The 22,810-nt window shown below is 37.5% G+C and overlaps 1 protein-coding gene across 2 annotated transcripts in view; it reads left to right on the forward strand.

Annotated features, from left to right (window-relative positions):
- Positions 1-22,230, forward strand: part of ZNF510 (zinc finger protein 510) — a 35,286-nt gene extending 13,056 nt beyond the window's left edge. For both annotated transcript variants that reach the window (XM_087444260.1, XM_014795548.2), the window contains exons 4-6: positions 10,099-10,225; positions 10,521-10,616; positions 12,726-22,230. In XM_087444260.1, the coding sequence (XP_087300386.1) occupies positions 10,099-10,225; positions 10,521-10,616; positions 12,726-14,428 (1,926 nt within the window). In that variant the 3' untranslated portion in view covers positions 14,429-22,230. The remainder of the gene's footprint in view (positions 1-10,098; positions 10,226-10,520; positions 10,617-12,725) is intronic.
- Positions 22,231-22,810: the final 580 nt, after the last annotated feature.

Below are 22,810 nucleotides of genomic sequence, written 5' to 3' on the forward strand. Positions count from 1 at the left end.
GTAGCCTTTATTATGTTGAGGTAGTTTCCTTCTATACCCATTTTGTTGAGAGTTTTTATCATAAATGGATGTTGTGTCTTGTCAAATGCCTTCTCTGCATCTATTGAGATGACCATGTGGTATTTATTCTTTGTTTTGTTGATGTGGTGTATCACATTGATTGATTTGTGGATGTTGAACTATCCCTGCGTCCCTGGTATAAATCCCACTTAATCGTGGTGTATGATCTTTTTAATGTATTGCTGTATTCGGTTTGCCAATATTTTGTTGAGGATTTTTGCATCTATGTTCCTCAGTGATGTTGACCTGTAATTTTCCTTCTTTGTATTGTCGTTTTCTGGCTTTGGTATCAGGGTGATGTTGGCCTCGTAGAATGAGTTAGGAAGTGTTCCATCTTCCTCTATTTTTTGGAATAGTTTGAGAAGGATGGGTATTAAATCTTCTTTGAATGTTTGGTAAAATTCACCAGAGAAGCCATCTGGTCCTGGACTTTTTTATTTTTTAGGAGGTTTTTGATTACTATTTCAATCTCTTTACTTGTGATTGGTCTATCAGATTCTCCCTTTCTTCTTGGTTCAGTTTTGGGAGGTTGTATGAGCCTAAGAATTTATCCATTTCTTCTAGATTGTCCAATTTGTTGGCATATAATTTCTCATAGTATTTTCTTATAATCCTTTATATTTTTATGGTATCTGTTGTAACTTCTCCTCTTTGATTTCTAATTTTATTTATTTGAGCCTTTTTTGTTTTTTTCTTAGTAAGTTTGGCTAAGGGTTTTTCAATTTTGTTTATCTTCCCAAAGAACCAACTCTTTGTTTCATTAATCCTTTCTACTGTTTTTTTGGTCTCAATTTCATTTCTTTCTGCTTTTATTTTTATTATTTCTTTCCTTCTGCTGACTTTGGGCTTTGTTTGTTCTTTTTCTAGTTCTGTTAGGTGTAATTTGAGGTTGCTTATTTGGGCTTTTTCTTATTTGTTAAGGTGGGCTTGTATCACTATGAGTTTCCCTCTCAGGACTGCTTTTGCTGCATCCCATATAATTTGGTATGGCATATTTTCATTTGTTTCCATATATTTTTTTAATTTGTCCTTTAATTTCATCAATGATCCATTGGTTGTTCAGTAGCATGTTGTTTAATCTCCACATTTTTGTCACTGTCCCAGTTTTTTTTCTCATAGTTGATTTCCAGTTTCATAGCATTATGGTCTGAAAAGATGCTTGTTATGATTTCAATCTTCTTAAATTTATAGAGGTTTGCCTTGTTTCCCAAGATATAGTCTGTCCTTGAGAACGTTCCATGCGTGCTTGAGAAGAATGTGTAGTCAGCTGTTTTTGGTTGGAGTGCTCTGTGTATGTCTATTAGGTCCATCTCGTCCAGTTTTTCATTTAAGTCCACTATTTCTTTATTGACTTTTTGTCTGGATGATCTATCCATTGGTGTAAGTGGGGTATTAAGATCCCCTACTATTATTGTGTTGTTGTTAACATCTCCTTTTAGGTTTGTTAATAGTTGCTTCATGTACTTTGGTGCTACTGTGTTGGGTGCATATATATTTATAATTGATATGTCTTCTTGGTGGAGTGTCCCTTTTGTCATTATATATTGCTCTTCTTTATCTGTCTCAACCTGTTTTATCTTGAAGTCTACTTTGTCTGATATGAGTATGGCAACACTTGCTTTCTTTTGTTTGCCATTAGCTTGGAGTATTGTCTTCCATCCTTTCACTCTGAGCCTGTGCTTGTCTTTAGAGCTGAGATGTGTTTCCTGGAGGCAGCATATTGTTGAGTCTTGCTTTTTAATCCATGCTGCCACTCTGTATCTTTTGATTGGAGAGTTCAATCCATTTACATTTAGGGTACTTATTGATTTATGAGGGCTTAATGTTGCTGTTTTGTCACTTATTTTCTTGTTCTTTTGCATTTCCTTTGTTTCTTGTCCCATTTGTTTTGGACTGCCAATTCAGTTTGGTTGTTCTGTCTTATGACTCTTCTAGTTTTCTCTTTATCATATGTGATTTTCTTTTATTTGTTTAGCGGTTACCTTGAGGTTTGTGTAAAAAGTCTTGTGTATGAGATAGTCCATTATCTGATGGCCTCCTATTTCCTTATACTAAGTCAATTCAGTCTCTTTCCTCTTCCCCTTCTAAGTTATTCTTGTTACAACATATTCTATCATGTGTTGTGGGTGTGTGTTTACAGCGATGAGGTTATATTTATTTTTGGTGATTTCCTTCCTTTGACCTTTGATTTTGGTGTTTAAGGGGTTGTTAACCTATTCCGGTAAAGATCTACTATTTATCTGATCTTGTCTACCTATTTTCTCCTTGCTCCAAGCTTTGTATTCCTTTTCTCTTCTTTTTTTCCAGACCTGAGGACCTTCTTGAGTATTTCTTGTATTGGGGGGTCTCGTGGCCATGAACTCCCTTAGCTTTTGTTTATCTGAGAAAGTTACTATTTCTCCATCATATTTGAAGGATATTTTTGCTGGATAGAGTATTCTTAGCTGAAAGTTTTTGTCTTTCAGTATTTTGAATATATCATTCCAGTCTCTCCTAGCCTGTAAAGTTTCTGTTGAGAAATATGCTGAGAACCTTATGGGAGTTCCTTTGTACATTATTTTTTGTTTTTGTCTAGCTGCCCTTAATATTGTTTCTTTGTCATTGACTTTAGCCAGCCTTACCACTGTATGCTGTGGAGTGGACCTTTGCCTGTGGACATATTTAGGTGACCTATTGGCTTCACTTACCGGTATTTCCTGCTCCTTCCCGAGATTTGGGAAGTTCTCAGCTTTTATTTCCTTGAATAGGCTCTCTGTTCCTTTTTCTCTCTCTTCTCCCTCAGGAATACCTATAATTCTTATGTTATATTTCGTAATAGAGTCAGATATTTCTCAGAGACTTTCTTCATTTCTTTTTAGTCTTAGTTCTCTCTTCTCCTCCATCTAGAGCATATCTGTATTCCTAACTTCTATAATGCTAATTCTTTCCTCCGTATGGTCAGCTCTATTATTTAAAGATTCCAGATTCTCCTTTATCTTTTCCATTGTGTTCTTCATCTCCATCAGAACTGATTGGTTTTTCTTTATGATTTCAATCGTTTTTGTGAAGAAGAAACTCCTTATCTCGTTGAATTGTCTGTGTTATCTTGTATTTCATTGAGTTTTTTTATGATAGCTATTTTGAAATCTCTGTCGTTTAGATTATGGATTTCTGTGCCTTCAGGGTTGGTTCCTGGGTGCTTGTCATTTTCCTTCTGGTCTGCTGATTTCATGTACCTTTGCATTGTGGTTCCTGTAGTTGCTTTGTTTTTCCTCATCCTGGGAATATCCGGTTGCAGTTTCCACCTGCTGCCACTGTCTGGGGGTTAAGGCCTGTGTAATCTGAGCTCCCTGAGCTCTGCCCTGGCTGCTTGCTGTGATCGGCCCGGCTGCTCTGTCTGGTCTGGTCGGCTGAGCTGCAGTGTCGGGCATATGGGGGGCACTCTCTCTTTTGCCTGCTGGGTCCCTGGCGTGGGGGGCTTCTCATTCTCCCCTTGTTATCCACTCTCCTGGTGTGCTCAGATGTTGATGGTACCCTGTAGCAGTTCTGAATTCTCTGTGTGGGAGTTTTGCACTGGCTGAGAGAGCCCAGAGAGCTACAGTTTCCCTGCAGAGAGCCGCCCCTCCCCCCTCTCTGGGTGCCGCACAGACCCAGATCGCTGATCTGATGGGGAGGGAGACGATTTTTCCTTACCGCTCCCCACTTCCTCCGGGGGCCCCACCGTGTCCACTCTCAGATGTGTGGCAGTGTGGATCTTTCCGATCTTCCTTTTTCTGTCTAGGAATCCGTTGTTGGTCTGTGACTGTCCCTTTTGTTGTATCTTATTGGGGGAAGAGTTTACAGGAAAGCTCACTCCGCCATGATGCTCCCTCTATTTTAAAGAAGGATTTGTGTTAATTCTTCTTAAATGTTTTGTAGAATTCATCAGTGAAGCCATCTGGTTCTAAGCTTTTCCTTCTTTGGAGGTTTTTAATTACTGATTCAGTCTCCTTTTATAGATCTCTTCAGAGTTTCTGTTTCTTTTTGAGTCAGTTTTACTTGTTTGTGTGTTTCTAGGAATTTGTCCTTTTCATCTACGTTATCTAATTTATTGGTGTACAACTGTTTATAGTACTCTCTTATAGTCCTTTTTATTTCTGTAAGGTCAGTAGTAAATTTGATTCTTCTTTTTTCTTGGTCAGTCTGCGTAAAGGTTCATCAATTCTGTTGATCTTTTCAAAGAACCAACTTTCAATTCTGTTGATTCTGTTTTCTATTCTTTATTTTGTATTTCTCTGCTCTAATCTTTATTATTTCCTTCCTTCTGCTAGTTTTAGGTTTAGTTCACACTTATTTTTCTAGTTCCTGAAGGTATACAGTTAGGTTATTGATTTGAGATCTTTTTTAATGTAGGTGTTACAGCTATAAATTTCCAAGCACTGCTTTAGCTATATCTCATAAATTTTGATATGTGATGTGTTCATTTTCAGTTGTCTCAAAATATTTTCTAATTTCCCTTGTTATTCTTTGATCTTTTTGTTTTTTAAAGAATGTATTGTTTCATTTCCACATATTTTTTAATTTCTTTGTCTTCCTGATCTCTGGTTTCATTCTTTTTTGGTCATAGAAGATACTTTGTATTTTAAGCTTTAAAATGTATTGAGACTTGTTTTGTGACCTAACATATAGTCTCTACCAGAGAATGTTCCATGTGTACTTGAGAAGAATGTGTATGCTGCTGGTGTTGGCCTGAGTGTTCTTGTAGACATCTTCTTGGTCTAGCAGATATAGAGTGTTCAAGTGTGCTCTTCCCATATTGATCTTCTGTTTAGTAGTTCTATCCATTATGAAAGTAGGGTATTAAAATCTCCAACTATTATTTGTTGAATTGTTTATCTTTTCAATTCTGTCAGGTTTTGCTTCATGTATTTTGAAGCTCTGTTGTTAGGTACATGTAAGTTTATAATTGTTATAGCCTCTTAATGTAGTGACCCTTTTACCATCATAAAATGTTCTTCTTTCTTTTTTTTTTTTTTCTTAAAGTCTTTTTGTCTCAGTCTATTTTTTTGTTTTTTTCTTGCCTTAAAGACTCTTTTGTCGGATCTTAGTATAGGCAATCTAGGTCTCTTTCGGTTGCTATGCACATGGTATATGTCTTTTAGCACTCTTTTACTTTCAAACTATCGTGTCTTTGAATGTAAAGTGTCTCTTGCAGACAGAATGTAATTGGATCATGTTTTTGTAAAATCCATTCTGCCAGTCTCTGACTTTTAATTCAAGCATTTAACCATTAACATTTAATGTAATTACTGATAAGTAGCATTTTTGTCTTCCATTTACACGCTTGTCTTCACCATATGATATCCCCTTTTTGTTTTTCTACTTTTCAATTTTTGCCTTCTTTTGTGTTAAATTAGTATTTCCTAGTGTACCATTTTAATTTCTTTGTTGTGCCTTTACATTTTTTTCTGTTATTAGTATTACCTTGTTGATTACAATTAACATCTTAACAGTAACAGTCTTGTTCAGATGAATACCAACATAATTTCAATAGTGTACTAACACTTTGCTCTTCTGCAGCTCCATTCCCTCCTTAACGCCTTTGTGCTGTTATTGTTATCCAAATTACATTTTTTATGCATTGTGTGTATACCAACAGATATTTCCAATTACTGCCTTATGTACTTGTCTTGAAATCATATAGGAGAAAAATAAATACAAAAAATAAATATATACATTATTGTGCCTTTTGTGTTTTTAGTTGTGTACTTTTACCTACATAGTTTTATTTCTTCATATGGATTTGAGTTATTATCTAATGTACTCTCATTACAGCCTGAATGACTCCCTTATTAATATTTCTTATACAGCAGGTGTACTAGTGACATATTTTTCCAGTCCTTGTTTATCTGGGAATGTCATAATTTCTTCTTCATTTTTGATGGATGGTTTTGCTGAATACTGAAGTCTTGGTTGACAGGCTTTCCTTTCAGCACTTTGAATGTCATATCACTGCCTTCTGGTCTCCCTGGTTGCTGATGAGAAATCAGCTGTTGATCTTATTTGAGAGCCTTTGGAAGTGATGAGTCACTTCTCTCTTGCTGCTTTCAAGATTCATTCTTTCTTTCTGCCCCTTTTGTTCCCTCCTCTCTTTTGACTACTGTTATGTAGATGTTATTATGTTTGTCTCTCAGGTCACTGAGGCTTTTTCTTCATTTTCCTTCTTTCTTTTTACTTTCTGATCTCAGATTGGATCATCTCAATAGATTTATATTCAAATTGGATGATCCATCTGCATGCACAGATTTGCTCTTGAGCCCTCTAGGGAATTTTTTACTTCAATTATTATACTTTCAACTCCAGGATTTTAGTTTCCTTTTTCATTATATATATAATTTCTGTCTCTCTATTGATATTTTAATTTGGTAAGACATTGTTCCCACTCTTTCCTTTGGTTCTTTAGATATGATTTCCTTTAGTTCTTTGTACATATTTAAAACTGTTGATTGAAAGTCTTTGTCTAGTAAGTCCAATGTTTGGACTTCCTCAAGGACAGTTTCTACACTGTTTCATACATAGTTTTTACATAGTTTTTTCCCCCCTGTGTATGAGCCATATTTTCTCATTTGTTTGCATATCAAATTATTGTTGAAAACTGGACTTCTAAAATATAATGTAGCAATTTGTAATCAGAATCTTCTCCCACCATAGCTATGTATTTGTTTAGTGATTCTCTTCAACTAATACTGTAGAATCTATATTTTTTCTCATGTGTGGCCACTGAAGTCTCTGTTCCATTAGCTAAACAGTTAGCTAATAAATTGGACAATGATTTCCATAAATACCTGTAAGCAGTAAGGCTCTAATCTTTGCCAAGGTGCTCTGTATGTTGGGGTATGCCTTCAACAGTGAGGCTGGCATTTTACTACTCCACATTAGCCTTCACTTTTCTTGCACAGAGCCTCAACGTTAACGAGAGCTAGGGGTTTAGCACTTTCTCAGGTCTTTCCTGAGTATGTACATGGCCAAGAGCATGTGTGTTGCCTTCTAGATTCCCAGGGATATGTGTGAGCTTTTCAAAGCCCCTTCTGGATATCTCATTCTCCAGCTTTTCCTTTTAAGCTTTTTAGTTAGACTCTTGTTTCTCTTAACTGTTATAAACTGTCTGAAGTAGCCATGATGGTAAACAATATCCCATGATATTTTTTTTTTCACTAGTGGCATGCCCCCAGGGAAAATGTTATTTGCAGTGGGTGAGCTCTGAGTCATGACAAATGAAGACAGCCTTATGAGTGAGGTGTTCCGGAGAACCACCAGAAAGATCATTAATGACAGTTGTCTGGGAATGGGGTTTTATCTTCCAGTTGAACCACAGTCTTAGGCACTGAAAACTTGAGTCTCAGCATTTTATTACATACGAAAAATAGGGCAGATGGGTGTGGGCATGTTGAAAGTGTCTGCTAGTGCTTTCCCCCTACTGCAGTGGTATCCCACCAATGGCCTCAAGTTATGGGTTTTGATGACTTTCCCCTTACAGATTAAGTATTCTGAGTGGAGATACGCAGTATGGGTCGAAGTGGATTTAGACAGTGACTGTTCTTCCCCTCTGTCAGCTAGCAGCACATGGGGCAGAAAGGGACTTCCTCTGAATTCTCCCCCTCTGTGACATGTTGGCTTCCTGGAGAAAATCCCACAAGAAGGTAGAAATCACCCTCTGCCTGTGACACATACCACCTCCTCAGGGACTTCATACTCTAACATTTGCACATATGTGGCCTTTAGCAGGTTAAAATTTTTCTAGCTTTATCTTCCTACTGTTTTATGTGGAGTTTGGTAGCATATGGTCCAGTAAGCAAACAAGTAGGTCCTGATTCTCCCTGCAGGTGCTTGTTTCTTTCCTAATTTTAGATGGTTTGCCATGCAACTTCATTTCTCTGATGAGTTCAAAAAAAGACAATTTTCAATTTGCCAAGCTTTGTTTGTGTTGTAAGGATGTTAGTATTGTCCTGTTCAGCTGTCTACCTCTCTGAACTAAAACTCAAAGCCAAACTGTATGATTACAGTTTTTTCTAATTTGGTGAGACACATTGTCTTTTAATATGCAAAGTGTACCAAAAAATAATTTATGTTATGATCAGGTTATCCTATATATTTCAGTTAGTCAAGTTGGTTAATTCTGTCACTTAAATCTTCTATATCAGTGATCAGCAAACTTTTTCTGTAAATGTCAGATAGTAGGCTTTGTGGGAGATAACGGTCTCTATTGAAACTACTGAACTCTACAATTATAGTGCTATAGCAGCCATAGATAATACATAAAACAAATGAATGTGACTGTTTTACAGTAAAATTTTATTACAAAAATCAGGTAGTGGACCAGATTTGACCTTTGGGCTGTAGTTTGCTGACCCCCATTCTAAATCCCTGTTGGTTTTTACAATCTGCTTGTCCTGTGAGTTTCTGAAAGAGTTAAAATCACTAATTGTAACTGTGAATCTATCTCATTTCTGTCAACTTTTGTTTATATACAGTCGATTCTCATTATTCTCAGTGGTTATGTTTTGTCAAGTTGCCAATTACACTGAATTAGCAAATACTGAATCATTGTTGCTAGGAGTTAAATACAGGGTTAGGTTCCTGTGAGCCTCTGGTCACATTCTGGTCAACCAGTCAATATACAACCTTATTTTATGTGTTTCTGTTTAAAAACACCTTATTTAATGTTATTGTTGATTCATGAACATGAACTAACAGCCAGCAGCACCATAATTAATGCTTGAACAAAGCTTACCTAACACACTTGTTTTTTCCATAAAGCATATCACAACCTTCTTGCACTTAGGAACACTGGACAGCACCAGCACTTCTGCACTTCACAGGGGGGCCATTTTAAAAAGTGAAATCACCAAGAAAAAGCACAAAAAATGTGCTATATAGACTACAAAAAAGACACTTGTTTACAGTATGACAGCTGAAACAAGAAGGCAAAGCATTATCTTGTTCCACCCCAGCTAGGAAAACGCTAGGCACTCAGATTTTTTACCATTCTGTGTATGTCTGCAAATGCCTGCAAAATTATGAGTACTGATTTTGAGATTACAAGTAAATTTTAGTGAGTAGGTGAATTTGCAAATTCAAAATCTGTGAATAATGAGGATTGACTGTATTTGGAAGCTATGTTTTCAAGTGCATGCCAATTGATGTTTATTGTATCTTCTGTTAAAAGGACCATTTTATCATTATAAATTGTTATTCATTATATTTTATCACTCTTACCTTCAAAACTACTGTTTTTCATATTAATATAACCACATCAACTTTCTTTTAGTGATTATGTATATATCTTTCTCCATCTGTTTACTTTCAATCTACATAGGTCTCTCTCTATAAATTGTGTTTTGTTTGTTGTTTTTATGCTGTCAGTCTTTACTTGAATTGGGTAATCCAGAGGTTGGCAGTTTTTTTCTGTAATGAGTTAGGTAGGAAATATTTTCAGTTTTTATAGTTATAAGGTCTCTGATGGAACTACTAGGTTCTGCTGTTTCAGCACAAAAGCAACCATAGATGATACAAAATGATTGGGGTTATGTGGCTGTGTTCCAATAACACTTCATTAAAAACGTGGTAAGCTGGATTAGGCCACAGGTCATAATTTGCTGACCTCTACCCTAGAGTATGCCCAGGGTAGTATATTGGGGTATGGGATAAAAATAGTAGGAAATCTATTAATACTTTTTATGCTAAAAAAAAAATTTTTTCTAACAAAAGTTTTACTAATATTCTTACTGATAGTATGTGTGTGTAACACATAAATATATACAAATTAAGTTGTAAACATTTTTACTGAGTACCTCCAAAGGTACTCAGTAAAATATTATACTGAGTATAATATATTATTACTGAGTATAAAATATTATACTCAGTAAAAATATTATAAGATAATATTAGATCCAAAATAGGCATCCTTTATACTCATTTGTTTTAAGCTCTTTACAGTAAACATAAGAATTGTTTTCTTAGGTATTTTCTATGTCACCTAATTCTGAACCCTTCAGATTGAACAGAAATGTACTATTGCAGGCATCAGTGTCATTCAAGGATGTGACTGTGGAATTCACCCAGGAGGAGTGGCAACAAATGGGTCCTATTCAGAGAACGCTGTACAGAGATGTGATGCTGGAGAACTACAAAAACTTAGTCTCAGTGGGTGAGCATATAAGCATAACTTACCCTCATAACTCCATATAGAAGGCAATTCCTTTTTTGCACCAATACAAATGAATACTTTATTTAAATTTTAGTTATTTAGGCTTTTCATTCAGGAATATAAAGTAACTACACCTTTGTGAGGAACAGAAGGAATTGTTTGTGTTGTCAACTCCCAATGATAAATTCAAATGAGGACCTTCAGGATGCTGTTCCTGAAGCTGTATCTTTTTCCACTGTTGGAGACCAAAAAGTTCATCATCTGGCCTAAGTACTCCATTGTTCCCTGTTTACAGGGAACTGCATTTTCAAACCAGAGGTGATCTTCAAGTTGGAGCAAGGAGAAGAGCCTTGGTTCTTAGAGGAAGAATTCTCAAACCAGAGCCACCAAGGTGAGTTACTGAGCACTAGCAGACAGAATCCTGGAGGGTAATTAGACTCCAGAAGGTCAGTTTAGCGATGAACACCGTCACATTTCAAGACTCTTCTTATAAAGCCAATGCCACAAAAAAGCACCAATCAAAAGAAAATGATTAAACTGGACTACATTAAAATTGAATACTTTGTTCACAAAAGATATCATTAAAAGAATGAAAAGACAGCCACAGAGTAGAATATGTATGCAGTACAAGTAACCTAGAAAGGGTAAGCATCCTGAAGATATAAGAACTTCCGCAAGTCAATGTAGGAAAAGGTAGCAACTCAATTGAAAAATAGGTGAAAGACTTTGAACAAGAACTTTCAAATGGCCATTAAGTCTTTAAAAATGTTCTCAATCTCATTAGTTTTCACAGAGTGCAAAATAAAATATAAAGTGAGGTAAGAGATAAGTATGATAAGAGGTGAGATGAACAAATCTGGCAATGCCAAGTCCTAGTGAAGATGTGAAATATTAAAGACTGTTATTCACTGACTGAAAATGTAAATTGGTAAAACCACTGTGAAATCAGGAGGATGTTATCAAATCAAGTTAAAGTTTTACATACCTTGTAACCAAGCACTACCTTTCCTAACTGTTTTCCCTACAGAAAGGCATGATTGTATTGTCTACAATGAATAAAATATTTATGGAAATATTGTTTATTTTTGCCAAAAACTGGGATCATCAGCAAAAGAATGAAGAAATAGTTATATTCCTTAAGGGAGAATTATACAGCTACATAAAATCTTACACAATGATTACAAACATTAAGCACAAAAAAACAAAAAATATAAATATGCCTGTATGGTTATATTTATATAGCTATTAGTAACAGGCAAAACTCAATTACATTTTTAGGAATTCATATATTGGTGGTAAAACTACAAAGAAAATCAAGGAAACGATTACATAAATATTAGGAGAGTAGTGAACTCTTAAGCATGAAGAAGTTGTAACCAGGCAGGGATAAATAGTGATTTTTGCAGAGCCATTTGTGTTCTATTTCTTGACATGGTTTCTAATTCCATGAATATTCACCCTATACTGTAAATTGCACATATAAGTTTTAATGAAGATATAAATGACATTTCATGCTTAACAGAGAGTAAAGAGATGAGCCAAAAGTAGCACATGATATTTTTTGCATCTCATATAACCAGTCATTAAGGATGGGCATCTAGAATGCATAAAGAATTTGGACCTTAATCTTAAGTGTCATCTTTGCAGTGAGGCCTTCCATGATACTCCATTTAAAATTGTACCCCTCATATCAAATTGAAATGGAAGTTTAGGATGAGGTGATCAGGTTCACTTATCATTCAATTTTGGTAGACTAAATCAAAGGTACCACAGCCAGAAATGAGCAGTGAATCTAATTTAGTTGCACGAATGGATTTTCTTTTCGTCAGTTTTAAAACTGTATTTCTATGACTCATGGCTGTGAGATGGGTTAGATCCTGAATTATAAACTTCTTCCTTAAATCATGAGGAAGTCGGTGCTGTCCATTTCATTTGATGTTGAAGGACTGATTGGAAATAAGGGATGATATCAAATTGGAAGTATGTAGACTCTTGAGTATTCTACCAGCATAGCCTAGATAATGTAGGACCTATACTGTAATTTACTTCCTCAAACTAAACCCTTTCCCTGTTGGGTTTAGCCCATCAATGCTCATTATCTCCTAATTTTTCTTGTGACTCTGCTTAAGTTTATAGTCCTTGTTGTCTTCATCCCATTATTTGGTTTTCCAGCTCCCTCGAATAACCACTCCTATAAACCTAATTTCTATTTTCTTTTCTTTCCCTTCTCCACCCAGGCAGGAAAATCCAATTTATCACAATCCAAATGCAGATATGTGTTTATTACCAGTTTCCTTTCTCATTTTCACTATATCAGGTACTAATTTTTTAACAGATAGTGAATATATATATATATATATATAGTGAATATATGTATATATATATATTCACACACAAATTATTTAATCTTGAGAAATCAAAAAATGAAATGCAACATAGGCTATATTCTATAAGCCCCACTGATAAGAAATGTAAGACTCATGTTTTCAATTTTCCTCAGTTTTAGAAGATTACAGAGGTGATGACCTGAGCAAGAGGAACAAAACAATCAAACACTTGCAGCAAGTAACATTCATCAATAAGAAATCATTGACTAAAGAGGAAGAGGAATTTTGGGGAAGACCATTTAATCTGCATATAGCTTCTGTTTCTTCAAAAAAAATGTCCTGTAAATGTGAGTCATGGGGAGTGAATTTGCAAAGTATTTCTCAATATATTATTAATAATAGAACATATTCAACCAAAAAAACAGATTGCTGTAATGTATGTGAAAATTTGCCTTTCAAAATTAAGTTTGAGAGAACTCATAATGGAGAAAAATTTTATGAATATAATAAAAATGGGAAAGCCCTCAGTTATAAGGAAAATCTTCCTGAGCATCAAAAGTGTCAAACTTTGGAACAAGCTTTTGAACATAATGAAATTAGAAAAGCTTTCTATGATGAGGCTTTCTCTGTTACACATAAAAGTACTCACATAGGAGAAAAATCCTGTAAAGATGATGAATTTAGGAAAAACTGTGATAAGACAACTCTCTTTGACCACAAAAGAACTGGGACAGGGGAGAAACACTGTGATCTTAACCAATGTGGGAAATCCTTCTGTGAGAAATCAGTTGTCAAGGAATACAATAAATTTAACATGGCTGTGAAACACTATGAATGTAATATAAGTGGGAATATTTCCAGCAGGAAGTCACACCTCACTCAACCTCAGAGAACTGTCACAGAAAAGAACCCATTGGTCTGTAATGACAGGACACAAACTGGGAATAAATCCTTTGAATATCATGAAAATAAGAAATCCTACCAGTCAGCAGCCCACAAAGTACGCCAGAGAACTCACTGTGAGGTAAAACCCTATAAATGTAATCAATGTGGGAAATCTTTCTGTCAAAAAGGACATCTCATTCAACATCAGAGAACTCACACAGGAGAGAAACCATTTGAATGTAAGGAATGTGGAAAAACTTTCTCCCAGAAGTCACACCTCAGGACACATGAGAGAATTCACACAGCAGAGAAACCCTATAAATGTAACGAATGTGGGAAAACATTTGTCCAGAAGTCAACCCTCAGGGGACATCAGAGAATTCATACAGGAGAGAAACCCTATGAATGTAGTGAATGTGGGAAAACTTTTGTTCAAAAGTCAACCCTCAGAGATCATCATAGAATTCACACAGGGGAGAAATCCTTTCAATGTAATGAATGTGGGAAAACTTTTGGTCAGAAGTCAAACCTCAGAATACATCAGAGAACTCACAGTGGTGAGAAAACTTATCAGTGTAGTGAATGTGAAAAATCCTTCTGGCGAAAAGACCATCTCATTCAACATCAGAAAACACACACAGGTGAGAAACCATTTAAATGTGATGACTGTGGGAAAACTTTCGCCCGGATGTCAACCCTCAGAGTGCATCAGAGAATTCATACTGGGGAGAAACCATTTAAATGTAATGAATGTGGGAAAAAATTTGTCCGGAAGGCAATCCTCAGTGATCATCAGAGAATTCATACAGGAGAGAAGCCCTTTCAATGTGATAAATGTGGAAAAACCTTTGGCCAGAAATCAAACCTCAGAATACATCAGAGAACTCACAGTGGGGAGAAATCTTATGAATGTAATGAATATGGAAAATTGTATGAGCAGTCGGCCCTAAATGTATGCCAGAGAATTCAGGGAGGGGGAAAACCCTATTGATATGATAACTATGGAAACTCCTGGCTAAAAGACCAACTCATTTGGCATTAGAAAATCACAAAGGAGGGAAACCATATAAAAAATGAAGGTGGGAAGAAATTTGTCCAAAAGGCAACCCTGAGAGTATGTTAAAGAATTCACACAGGCTTCTGTTTCTTTTAAGATACTATGGGAAGCCCTTTGGAATGAAGTCACACCCTATTAGATGACTGTCACACATCACACGAGTTGGTAATCTGTTCACTAGTAAGAATTTAATTTTTTTTGTCTAGCTATATAGCTAAACTTCCCAGTCTCCCTTTCATCTAAGTGGGGCTTTGTAACTGTCTAGTGGAATGTGGATGCTCATGGGTATGCTACATCCAGTTGTGACAAATAAAAGACTTCCCTGACAAGCTACCAGGCCACTGTCAGAATAAAATGGAGTTGACTTCCAGGACAACCTTGGGTACCATGCTTTAACATAGCACAGCACAAGATAAAAGCTAGGGTGCCTGAAATATGTGGACAAAATTCTCTCTTCCACATCTTTATCACTTGAACATTTTGTGAGCAAGAATTATGCTTATATTCTGTTGAGCTCTTACATGTTTTGGTCTATTTGTTTCTGCACATAATTTAGCCATCTCTCTTCTAGGGAGGCAGAAAACTGAAAGCCAAGCTTACATCAGCCAAAGAGAGCAAACCTTATTAGAGGGTTGGTGTGTCAAGGAGTCCCTCAGAGATCATCAGAGAATTTGTACAAAAGACATCCTTTCAATGTACTGAAATAGATGGTACCACCTGATACAGGGCTTTGGCTGAAACTAAAAAGTTGAAAGTTTTTTTGGTTGAATGGTGAGCAGTCATCATGCAACTAAAGTAAAGGTGGCTTGCTTAATGTCATGAAGCCACTCTCCACACCTACATATACCCCAACTTCAGCTGCTTTAAGGGGAAAGAAGTTTTACTGTCTAAAAAAGGGATCAAAGGCCACTGCCTCCCCACCCCCATCATTCTGGGGAACTTTGAGGGAAGGGTGAAACTCAAACTTTTATGCTTCTATGGGATACAGTGTCCAAGTCAACATCTTACCAGTTCCCACAGAGGTAAGGGGCACCTAGATCTAGATAATATCATTAGGGCAGAGTTTGCAATAGGGAAGGGAAATGAATGGGACCTTAGGAATAAATGGGGCCTAGTGCAATGTACTGTGATTACTTCTACATCTGAAAGTATAGTAGGAATTAATGTTAAATGCTGTACTTCCCCTTCCCATAAGTCATAGAGGAAATTCTCCCAGTCAAGAAGAGTTGCATGTAAAGAAAATACTTTTGAGGTCTCACAGCCCTTAATGAACATTTTGGGCTTCAAGTCTCTGACTGGTGATTTTGTTGATTGGAACTTCTGGCAAAAGGAGGCACCCTTGGGGGTGAGGGGAAGGGTGGTTTGACTTGATGCCCTGACAAGGCTACTACGTATACCCCTATTGCAAAGCAGTTATTAGCTTATTCTTGAGCTGTTTTACACTAGACAACTCGCAGAGGCCTCTAACTTGATATTCCAATTTGGGGGTCTGTCACCTTGGCCTTACCAACTGAAGAGATGGAAAGAACTCAAGCCTCATGTGTGAAATCAAGAATGTAGCTGTCCTGGTCCCAGCAGTATCTCAGCTGTACATGAAATAGTAGCAGCTATCCCTTAGGAAATTTATCCCCCACTTTGCTGCCTGAAGCAAAGCTGCTGGCTCAGTAGTGCCCTCAATTCATAGAGGTTACTCTAATTGGGCCTGGTTCACTGATGGTTTGGCTAGTTGAAACCACTTGGATGCTATGATTATTCAACCTTAGTCCCATTACGCAGACCCCAAAATTGATGTGGCTGTTCATCTCACTGGGCAGAACATAGGGATGTTCTCAATTCGAGCCAGTATTCCCTTTGATGAAACTTGGTGTGTTTTTATTGACTTCCGGACTCTTACTGTGTCTAGCTATTTGACATGCCAGTTCTAAAACTACAGACAGACAAAAGCACCTGTCTTTGGTGCTGCAAACTGGGGGGGAAGAGTCACAGCTTTTGAGAAGAATGTCTGGGTGGTTCACCTAGACGCCCATAGAGACAGACTGTTCTCTGATAAGACTGACTGGAATCAAGCTGGTAATCAAGCCTTCACTACCCAGACTGTTAGCATTGCTACCTGGATCCATCATCATACTGATATGGCAAAACATTCGCCATCTTACACTGGATACAAAGTAAAGGTTTCTCTATATCCAGTGCTTCCTTTGATATAAGAATCTACAGTTTTTTTCTTCCAGATTAATAGCCAGTGCTCCATATGCCATTTGATTAATTCACCCCTTTCCTACCGATTTTATTTAGATATCTTTATATAGTAAATTCTCACTTCTAAAGATATTGTTTATGATGCATTCTTTACAATTGTTTTATTAGTAACATCTTCCTTTTGGAACAAGGCTGGCACATACCTCATATGCACCAAAATATCCCATCTTTCTGGCCTGATAATGTTTCACTGAAGGGTATTTGAATCAAGATTAATAAAGGAGAATGCCTCCTAGGACTCTGGAAATGGAACATCAGTTACGTTGTTACTCTAGAGCAGCTGCCAGCAGCCTTGCCAAGAATATGCATCTACAATAAGAAAAGATAATGTCCTGTTAGTGCTAGTGTCTGAAAAATCAAGAGATTACTGTTTACTGTTTTTATAATAGTTGGTAATATAAAGATAGTCTTCTTAAATTTTTTCTCAGTTTCTTAAGATATTTAGAATCATCTCCTTCATGTCTCCTTTTACATATAATCTTAGGATTATGATTGGATTTGCTATTAAGTTCAGGATCATCTGCCCACCAGGATGGAACCAATTCACCCAAGTGGCCTGAGGCATTTATTGGGAGGCCAGGTGACAAAAGTCCCCTGACTGGGCACTCAGGCCTTACCTGCTATCCCCTTGCTGTGGTAGGCCCACAGAACACCTCTCCATATAATACATTATCACCTGGAGACTGTGGTCTATGCTGTAGTATAGTGCCCTTTTCTCTACCTGGTTCATCTTTCCAGGTTATGAACTTTTATTTCAATAGATAGATAGATGCCTCATCTAGAGACCCTGGAGGAGTCAATTTTCTGTCTGCCTGTTTACTAAGGGTCTTCAAGCTAATAAAGAAAAGAAGTCTCCATGTGGGCAAGAATTTTTATCTGTTTTGTTCATAATGTATCCCAGGCATATGAAACAGTCCCTCTATGTATTGGGCACTCAGAAATACTCGTTAAAGGTAGAATTATCAAAGTGAAATCTGAACACTTTTCCTTTCAATGCTGGGAATTATCTTGATTCATCATTTATTATAAATAGTTAAGGAAAATTATTGCTGTAAGTTCCCAGTCAGACTCTTCTATTTTGGATATTTTCTAAAATTGCTAAAACTTAACTTGTTCTTAATATTCAGCAGTGTACAATACTGTTTTTCAGATCTTTTGTCAGCCAAAACATAAATTTACCTTCAATAAACTGGTATTGCTAATTCAAAATTATGTTTACATATCAGTTTTTCTTAGCATAGTAAAGTGCAGGCTTTTTTTTGGCAGGGGTGGGGGGGTTTGCTTCCACACAAATACTTTGTAAGTACCAATCCAAGCAATTTTACAAACCGACAGTAATGGTAAATCAGATTTTCAAGATCAACCAAATAGGAAGACAGAGGAATTGGTTCTGGGAATCATCCCTTTAATCCATTGTACCAGTAGTTCCACTCATTTTTACTTCCAAATCATCCTCCTGGCAGCTACACAGAAAACTTTATTTTCTCAGGTTCAAGAATCTATCTTCTGAGAGACACGTCTGGCCCCCAAAGAAGGGGCATAACACCTGTTCTGACCTGCCACCATGTTTGTCTTTCCTTGCCAGGTACATAAAAATTTTTTCTCATAGTAAAGGTCTCCATGGAAGCCCAGCAGAAATAATATATTCTGTTCTTCTACCAGGGCAGCTTCACACTATAATGGAGAAACAAATTTGTGTTCTTGTTGGAAACTTTACAATGTCGAAGTACCATTAGCTTGCCTGGCCAACTGGCTATTTAAGTGATCTTCCAATGTTCTGAGGAACTGGCTGCGCAACTCACAGAACAGTATAATTAGCTTAACTATCAGCTGACTTGATACATAATTAATAAACTAAGAAGCTACTTGGCCTGACTTTGTGGCAATTCTACTCCTATAAATATATACCCAAAAGAATTGAAAAAGAGTTCCAACAAAAACTTATACACAAATATCTTGGCAACACTATTCACAATAGCCAGAAGATGGAAACAACCCTAATGTCCATCAACAGATGAATTCATAAACAAAATTTTGTATATATAAAACAGAATACTGTTCACCAATAAAAAGGAATAAAGTACTGATACATACTAAACCACAGACGAACCTTGCAATGTGCTAAACTGAAAGAAGCCAAACACTAAAGGTAGACTTCACAGCAAAGTATATTTCCACGGTCGACAGTGACATTACACGATAAAAGGCTGTTATCTGCTAAGAATACCACAATCCTGTGTGCATAAAACAACAGAACATCAACATACATGAAACCAACACTAAGAGAAATAAAAGGAGAAACAGACAAAACTATTAATAGTTGTCAAATTCCACATCCCTCTTTCAGCAATTGATAGAATTGCTAAATAGGAAATCAGCCAAGGAAATAAAAGAACTGAACAGTGTACCTCAACCAACCAAATATAATCTGCATTTATAGAACACTCCACCCAGCAACAGCAGAATACACATTTCAAGAACAAATGAAACATTCAGTAAGATAAACCAGATACTATGACATAAACTGTAAATTTTAAAAAATTGATATCATGCAGAGCATGTCCTGTGACTACAGTGAATAAAACTGGAAATGAGTAAAAGATAAAAATCTTCAAACACATGGGAATTAAAACACTTCTAAATACTCCATGTGATAAAGAGGAAGTTACAAAGGAAAAAGTAATTTGAACTGAATTAAAAGGAAAAAAACTCATCGAGATTTGTGCCTTGGAGCTAAAGCAGTGCTAAGTGGAAAACTTATACCACCAAATGCTTATGTTAGAAAAGAAGAAAGGTCTCAAATCAATAGTCAAGCTCTCATCTCAGGAAACAAACAAAAAGGTAGAATAAAATAAAACCAAACCAAACAGAAGCAAAGAAATATTATAAGAGCAAGATTCAATGATATTGAGAACAGAAAAATAGAGAAAATCCAGGAAACCTAAAGTTGATCTTTTGAGAACATTGATAAAATTGATAAAACTCTACTATGACTGAAAAAAAAGAGAAGATACAAATTACCAAATTCAGGAATGAAAAAGATGTTATCACAACACACAGATATTAAAAGGATAATCAGGGAACACCACAAACAACTCTGTGGACATCCATTTGACAATCTGGGTGAAACTGAACAATATTGAGGTCAACACCTCAAAGCCACAAATTACAAAACAAGATAAAACAGATAACCTAAATTTTTCTAATAAGTAGATATTTATAGTTAATAAGTAGAATTTATAGTAGAAAGCATTCCAGAAATGAAATGTTCAGGCCCAGTAGATTGCAATGGAGAATTCTTCCACATTTTAAAGAGTTAACACCAATTCTATACAAACTCTTCCAGGCAATAGGAGGGAATACTTTACAACTCATTTTATGATGCCAGTATTACTTATACCAAAACATGACAAAGATAATAAGGAAAAAAAACTAAAGATTTATATCTATCATGGGCCGGCACTGTGGCTTAGCGGTTAAGTGCACGCGCTCCGCTGCTGGCAGCCCGGGTTCGGATCCCGGGTGCGCACCGCTTCTCCGGCCATGCTGGGGCCGCGTCCCACATACAGCAACTGGAAGGATGTGCAGCTATGACATACAACTATCTACTGGGGCTTTGGGGGGAAAAAATAAATAAATAAAATCTTTAAAAAAAAAAAAGATTTATATCTATCATGAATTTATATTCAAATGTCCTCAAAAACCTATTAGCAAATCAAATCCAGCAATATATAAAAACAAATATACATCACAACAAACTGGAGTTTACTGCCAGATGTCAGACTCGTTTATTTGAAAATACATTGATGTAATCAACCATATTAATAAGGTAAACAGAAAAATGGCATGATCACATCAATGCAGAAAAAGCATATGAAAAAATTCAACACCATTAAAAAAAAACTCCAGCAAATTAGGAATAGAGAATGTCACCAACTTGATGAAGATCATCTATTGAAAACACACAGCTAACGTTGTACTTAATCATGAAAGACTGAATATCTTCTTAAAATTATGACCAAGGAAAAGATGTCCATTTTCATCATTCTTATTTAATGTAGTGCTGAAAGTCTAGCCGGCACAATACGGCAAGAAAAAAAAAGAAATAAAAGGCATATAGATTGGAAAAGAAAAAGTAAATCTATACTTATTTACATATGACATAATTGTCTATGTAAGTACAAAATCCCCAGGAATACAACAAAAAAATTCCTAGAATTAATAAATGAATTCAAGGTTGCAGGTTACAAGATCAACACAAAAAAATCAATTATATATCTATATGCTATCTCTCTATCTATGAATATACACACACGCATAAGCATGTGTATCAAAACTTCAAACTTTATGCAAAATTTAATTCAAAATGTATCACAGAGGAAGTCAAGATGGCAGCGTAGGCAGTCTCTGAACTCACCTCCTCCTGCGGACACTGCCAATTTACAACTACTCGTGGAAAAATTACCCCTGAGACAGAACTGAAAACTGGATAAGAGGAACTCCTGCAACAACGGACAATCCTAATTGAGGTGGAAGAGGAAGAAACTCCCTTCTGGAGAGGAAAAACACCGCCTTCACAAGCCGCAGCGCTTCACGGCTGCTGGGGAGCAGCGCACCGGTACGCAGCCCTCCCTGGAGGCACGGGGCCCTGAGCCGGGGAGCGCCCCCACTGGGGGCATTTTGTGGACCCAGCACAATCGAGACGAGTGGCATAATATCTGACTTTGCCTGCTACTAAAACATTGGGGAGTACCCCCAGAAAAGCTGGTTCACAAAGAAATTAAAACTGGCTCTTAAAGGGCCCACACGCAAACTCACCCGTTTCAGAAAGCAACCTAAAATCACCAGAAAGGTACACAGTGCTGTGGTGAAAAGAGAGTCACCTAATAGGCCCTGAGTGCATCTCAGTGAGGGGTGAGACCTCTCCAGGGACTGGGACATTGGTGGCGGTCATTGTTGTGGCCTGGTGTGGGCGTGCTGACACAGACACCATTGGAGTTCTCCCTGAGGCCTGCTAGCCCACTGCCCCACCCACTAGAGCACCGATTTAATCCAGCTCAGCCAGGGCAGGCAGCCCACCCTAGAGACTGGCCCCACCCAACAACAAACCCTCAGGCAACTTGTGGGGCTGCATAGATTGGTAACTGGATTCTCTGCTGCCTGGCAACAGAGCCGACTTCAGCGGGGCAGGACGTGCACAAGGAGTGGGTGGAGAGTATGGGGCGGTGGTGGAGTGTGTGGGGCTCCTGCCGTGGAGAGACTGGGTCTGCTTCGGGAGGTCGGGGCACGCACGGGACAGGACTGTGTGTGTGGACCTGTGTGCAGCAGGGCTTGTCAGCTGCAGAAGACTTGTGCTTCTCAAAGACCCACCTAGGGGGTTTGCCCCACCTTCCAAAGCCTGAAACAATTGGGTGCTCCTGTGCCTGGGGCCAGCCCCACCCAGCTGCAATCCTCAGAGCTGACAAGAGACCTAAAGGCTGGAGGCTTATAGCAATTGTAAGGCCCTGAGCCTAACAACCTGCCACGCTGGGGGCCTACTCACTTAAAAGAAATACTGCAACACAAATGTGGTATTAGAACTTGCAGCCAACTGTGCTGGGGCTCCCCACACCTGATAAAGAGACTGAAGGGCCCACAACAACTACAAGCAGCTGAGCATTACAACAGCTGGCCAGGAACATAACTCGGCCTCCCTGGGCGCCTACAGGGAGAGCAAACAGGCCACAACAGAAGGACACACGTAGCCCACATAGGGGTCACCCCTGGAACATTGAGAACTGAGGGAAGCACACTGCAGGCCTCCTAAGCCATCACTTGGATAAGGTCACCTAGCCAAGAGCAGGAGACATAGCTGACCTACCTAATACGTAGACACAAGCACAGGGAAAGAGGCAAAATGAGGAGGCAAAGGAATACATTCCAAGTAAGGGAACAGGACAAAACCCCAGAAAAGGAACTAAGTGAAACAGAAATGAGCAACCTACCTGACAGAGAGTTCAAACAAAGTGTTAACGATGCTCACTGATCTGGGGAGAAGAACAGATGAATTCAGTGAGA

Source organism: Ceratotherium simum, chromosome 20 (genome assembly GCF_057802395.1).
Source record: "Ceratotherium simum simum isolate JZ-2026a chromosome 20, ASM5780239v1, whole genome shotgun sequence".
Lineage (NCBI taxonomy): Eukaryota > Metazoa > Chordata > Mammalia > Perissodactyla > Rhinocerotidae > Ceratotherium > Ceratotherium simum.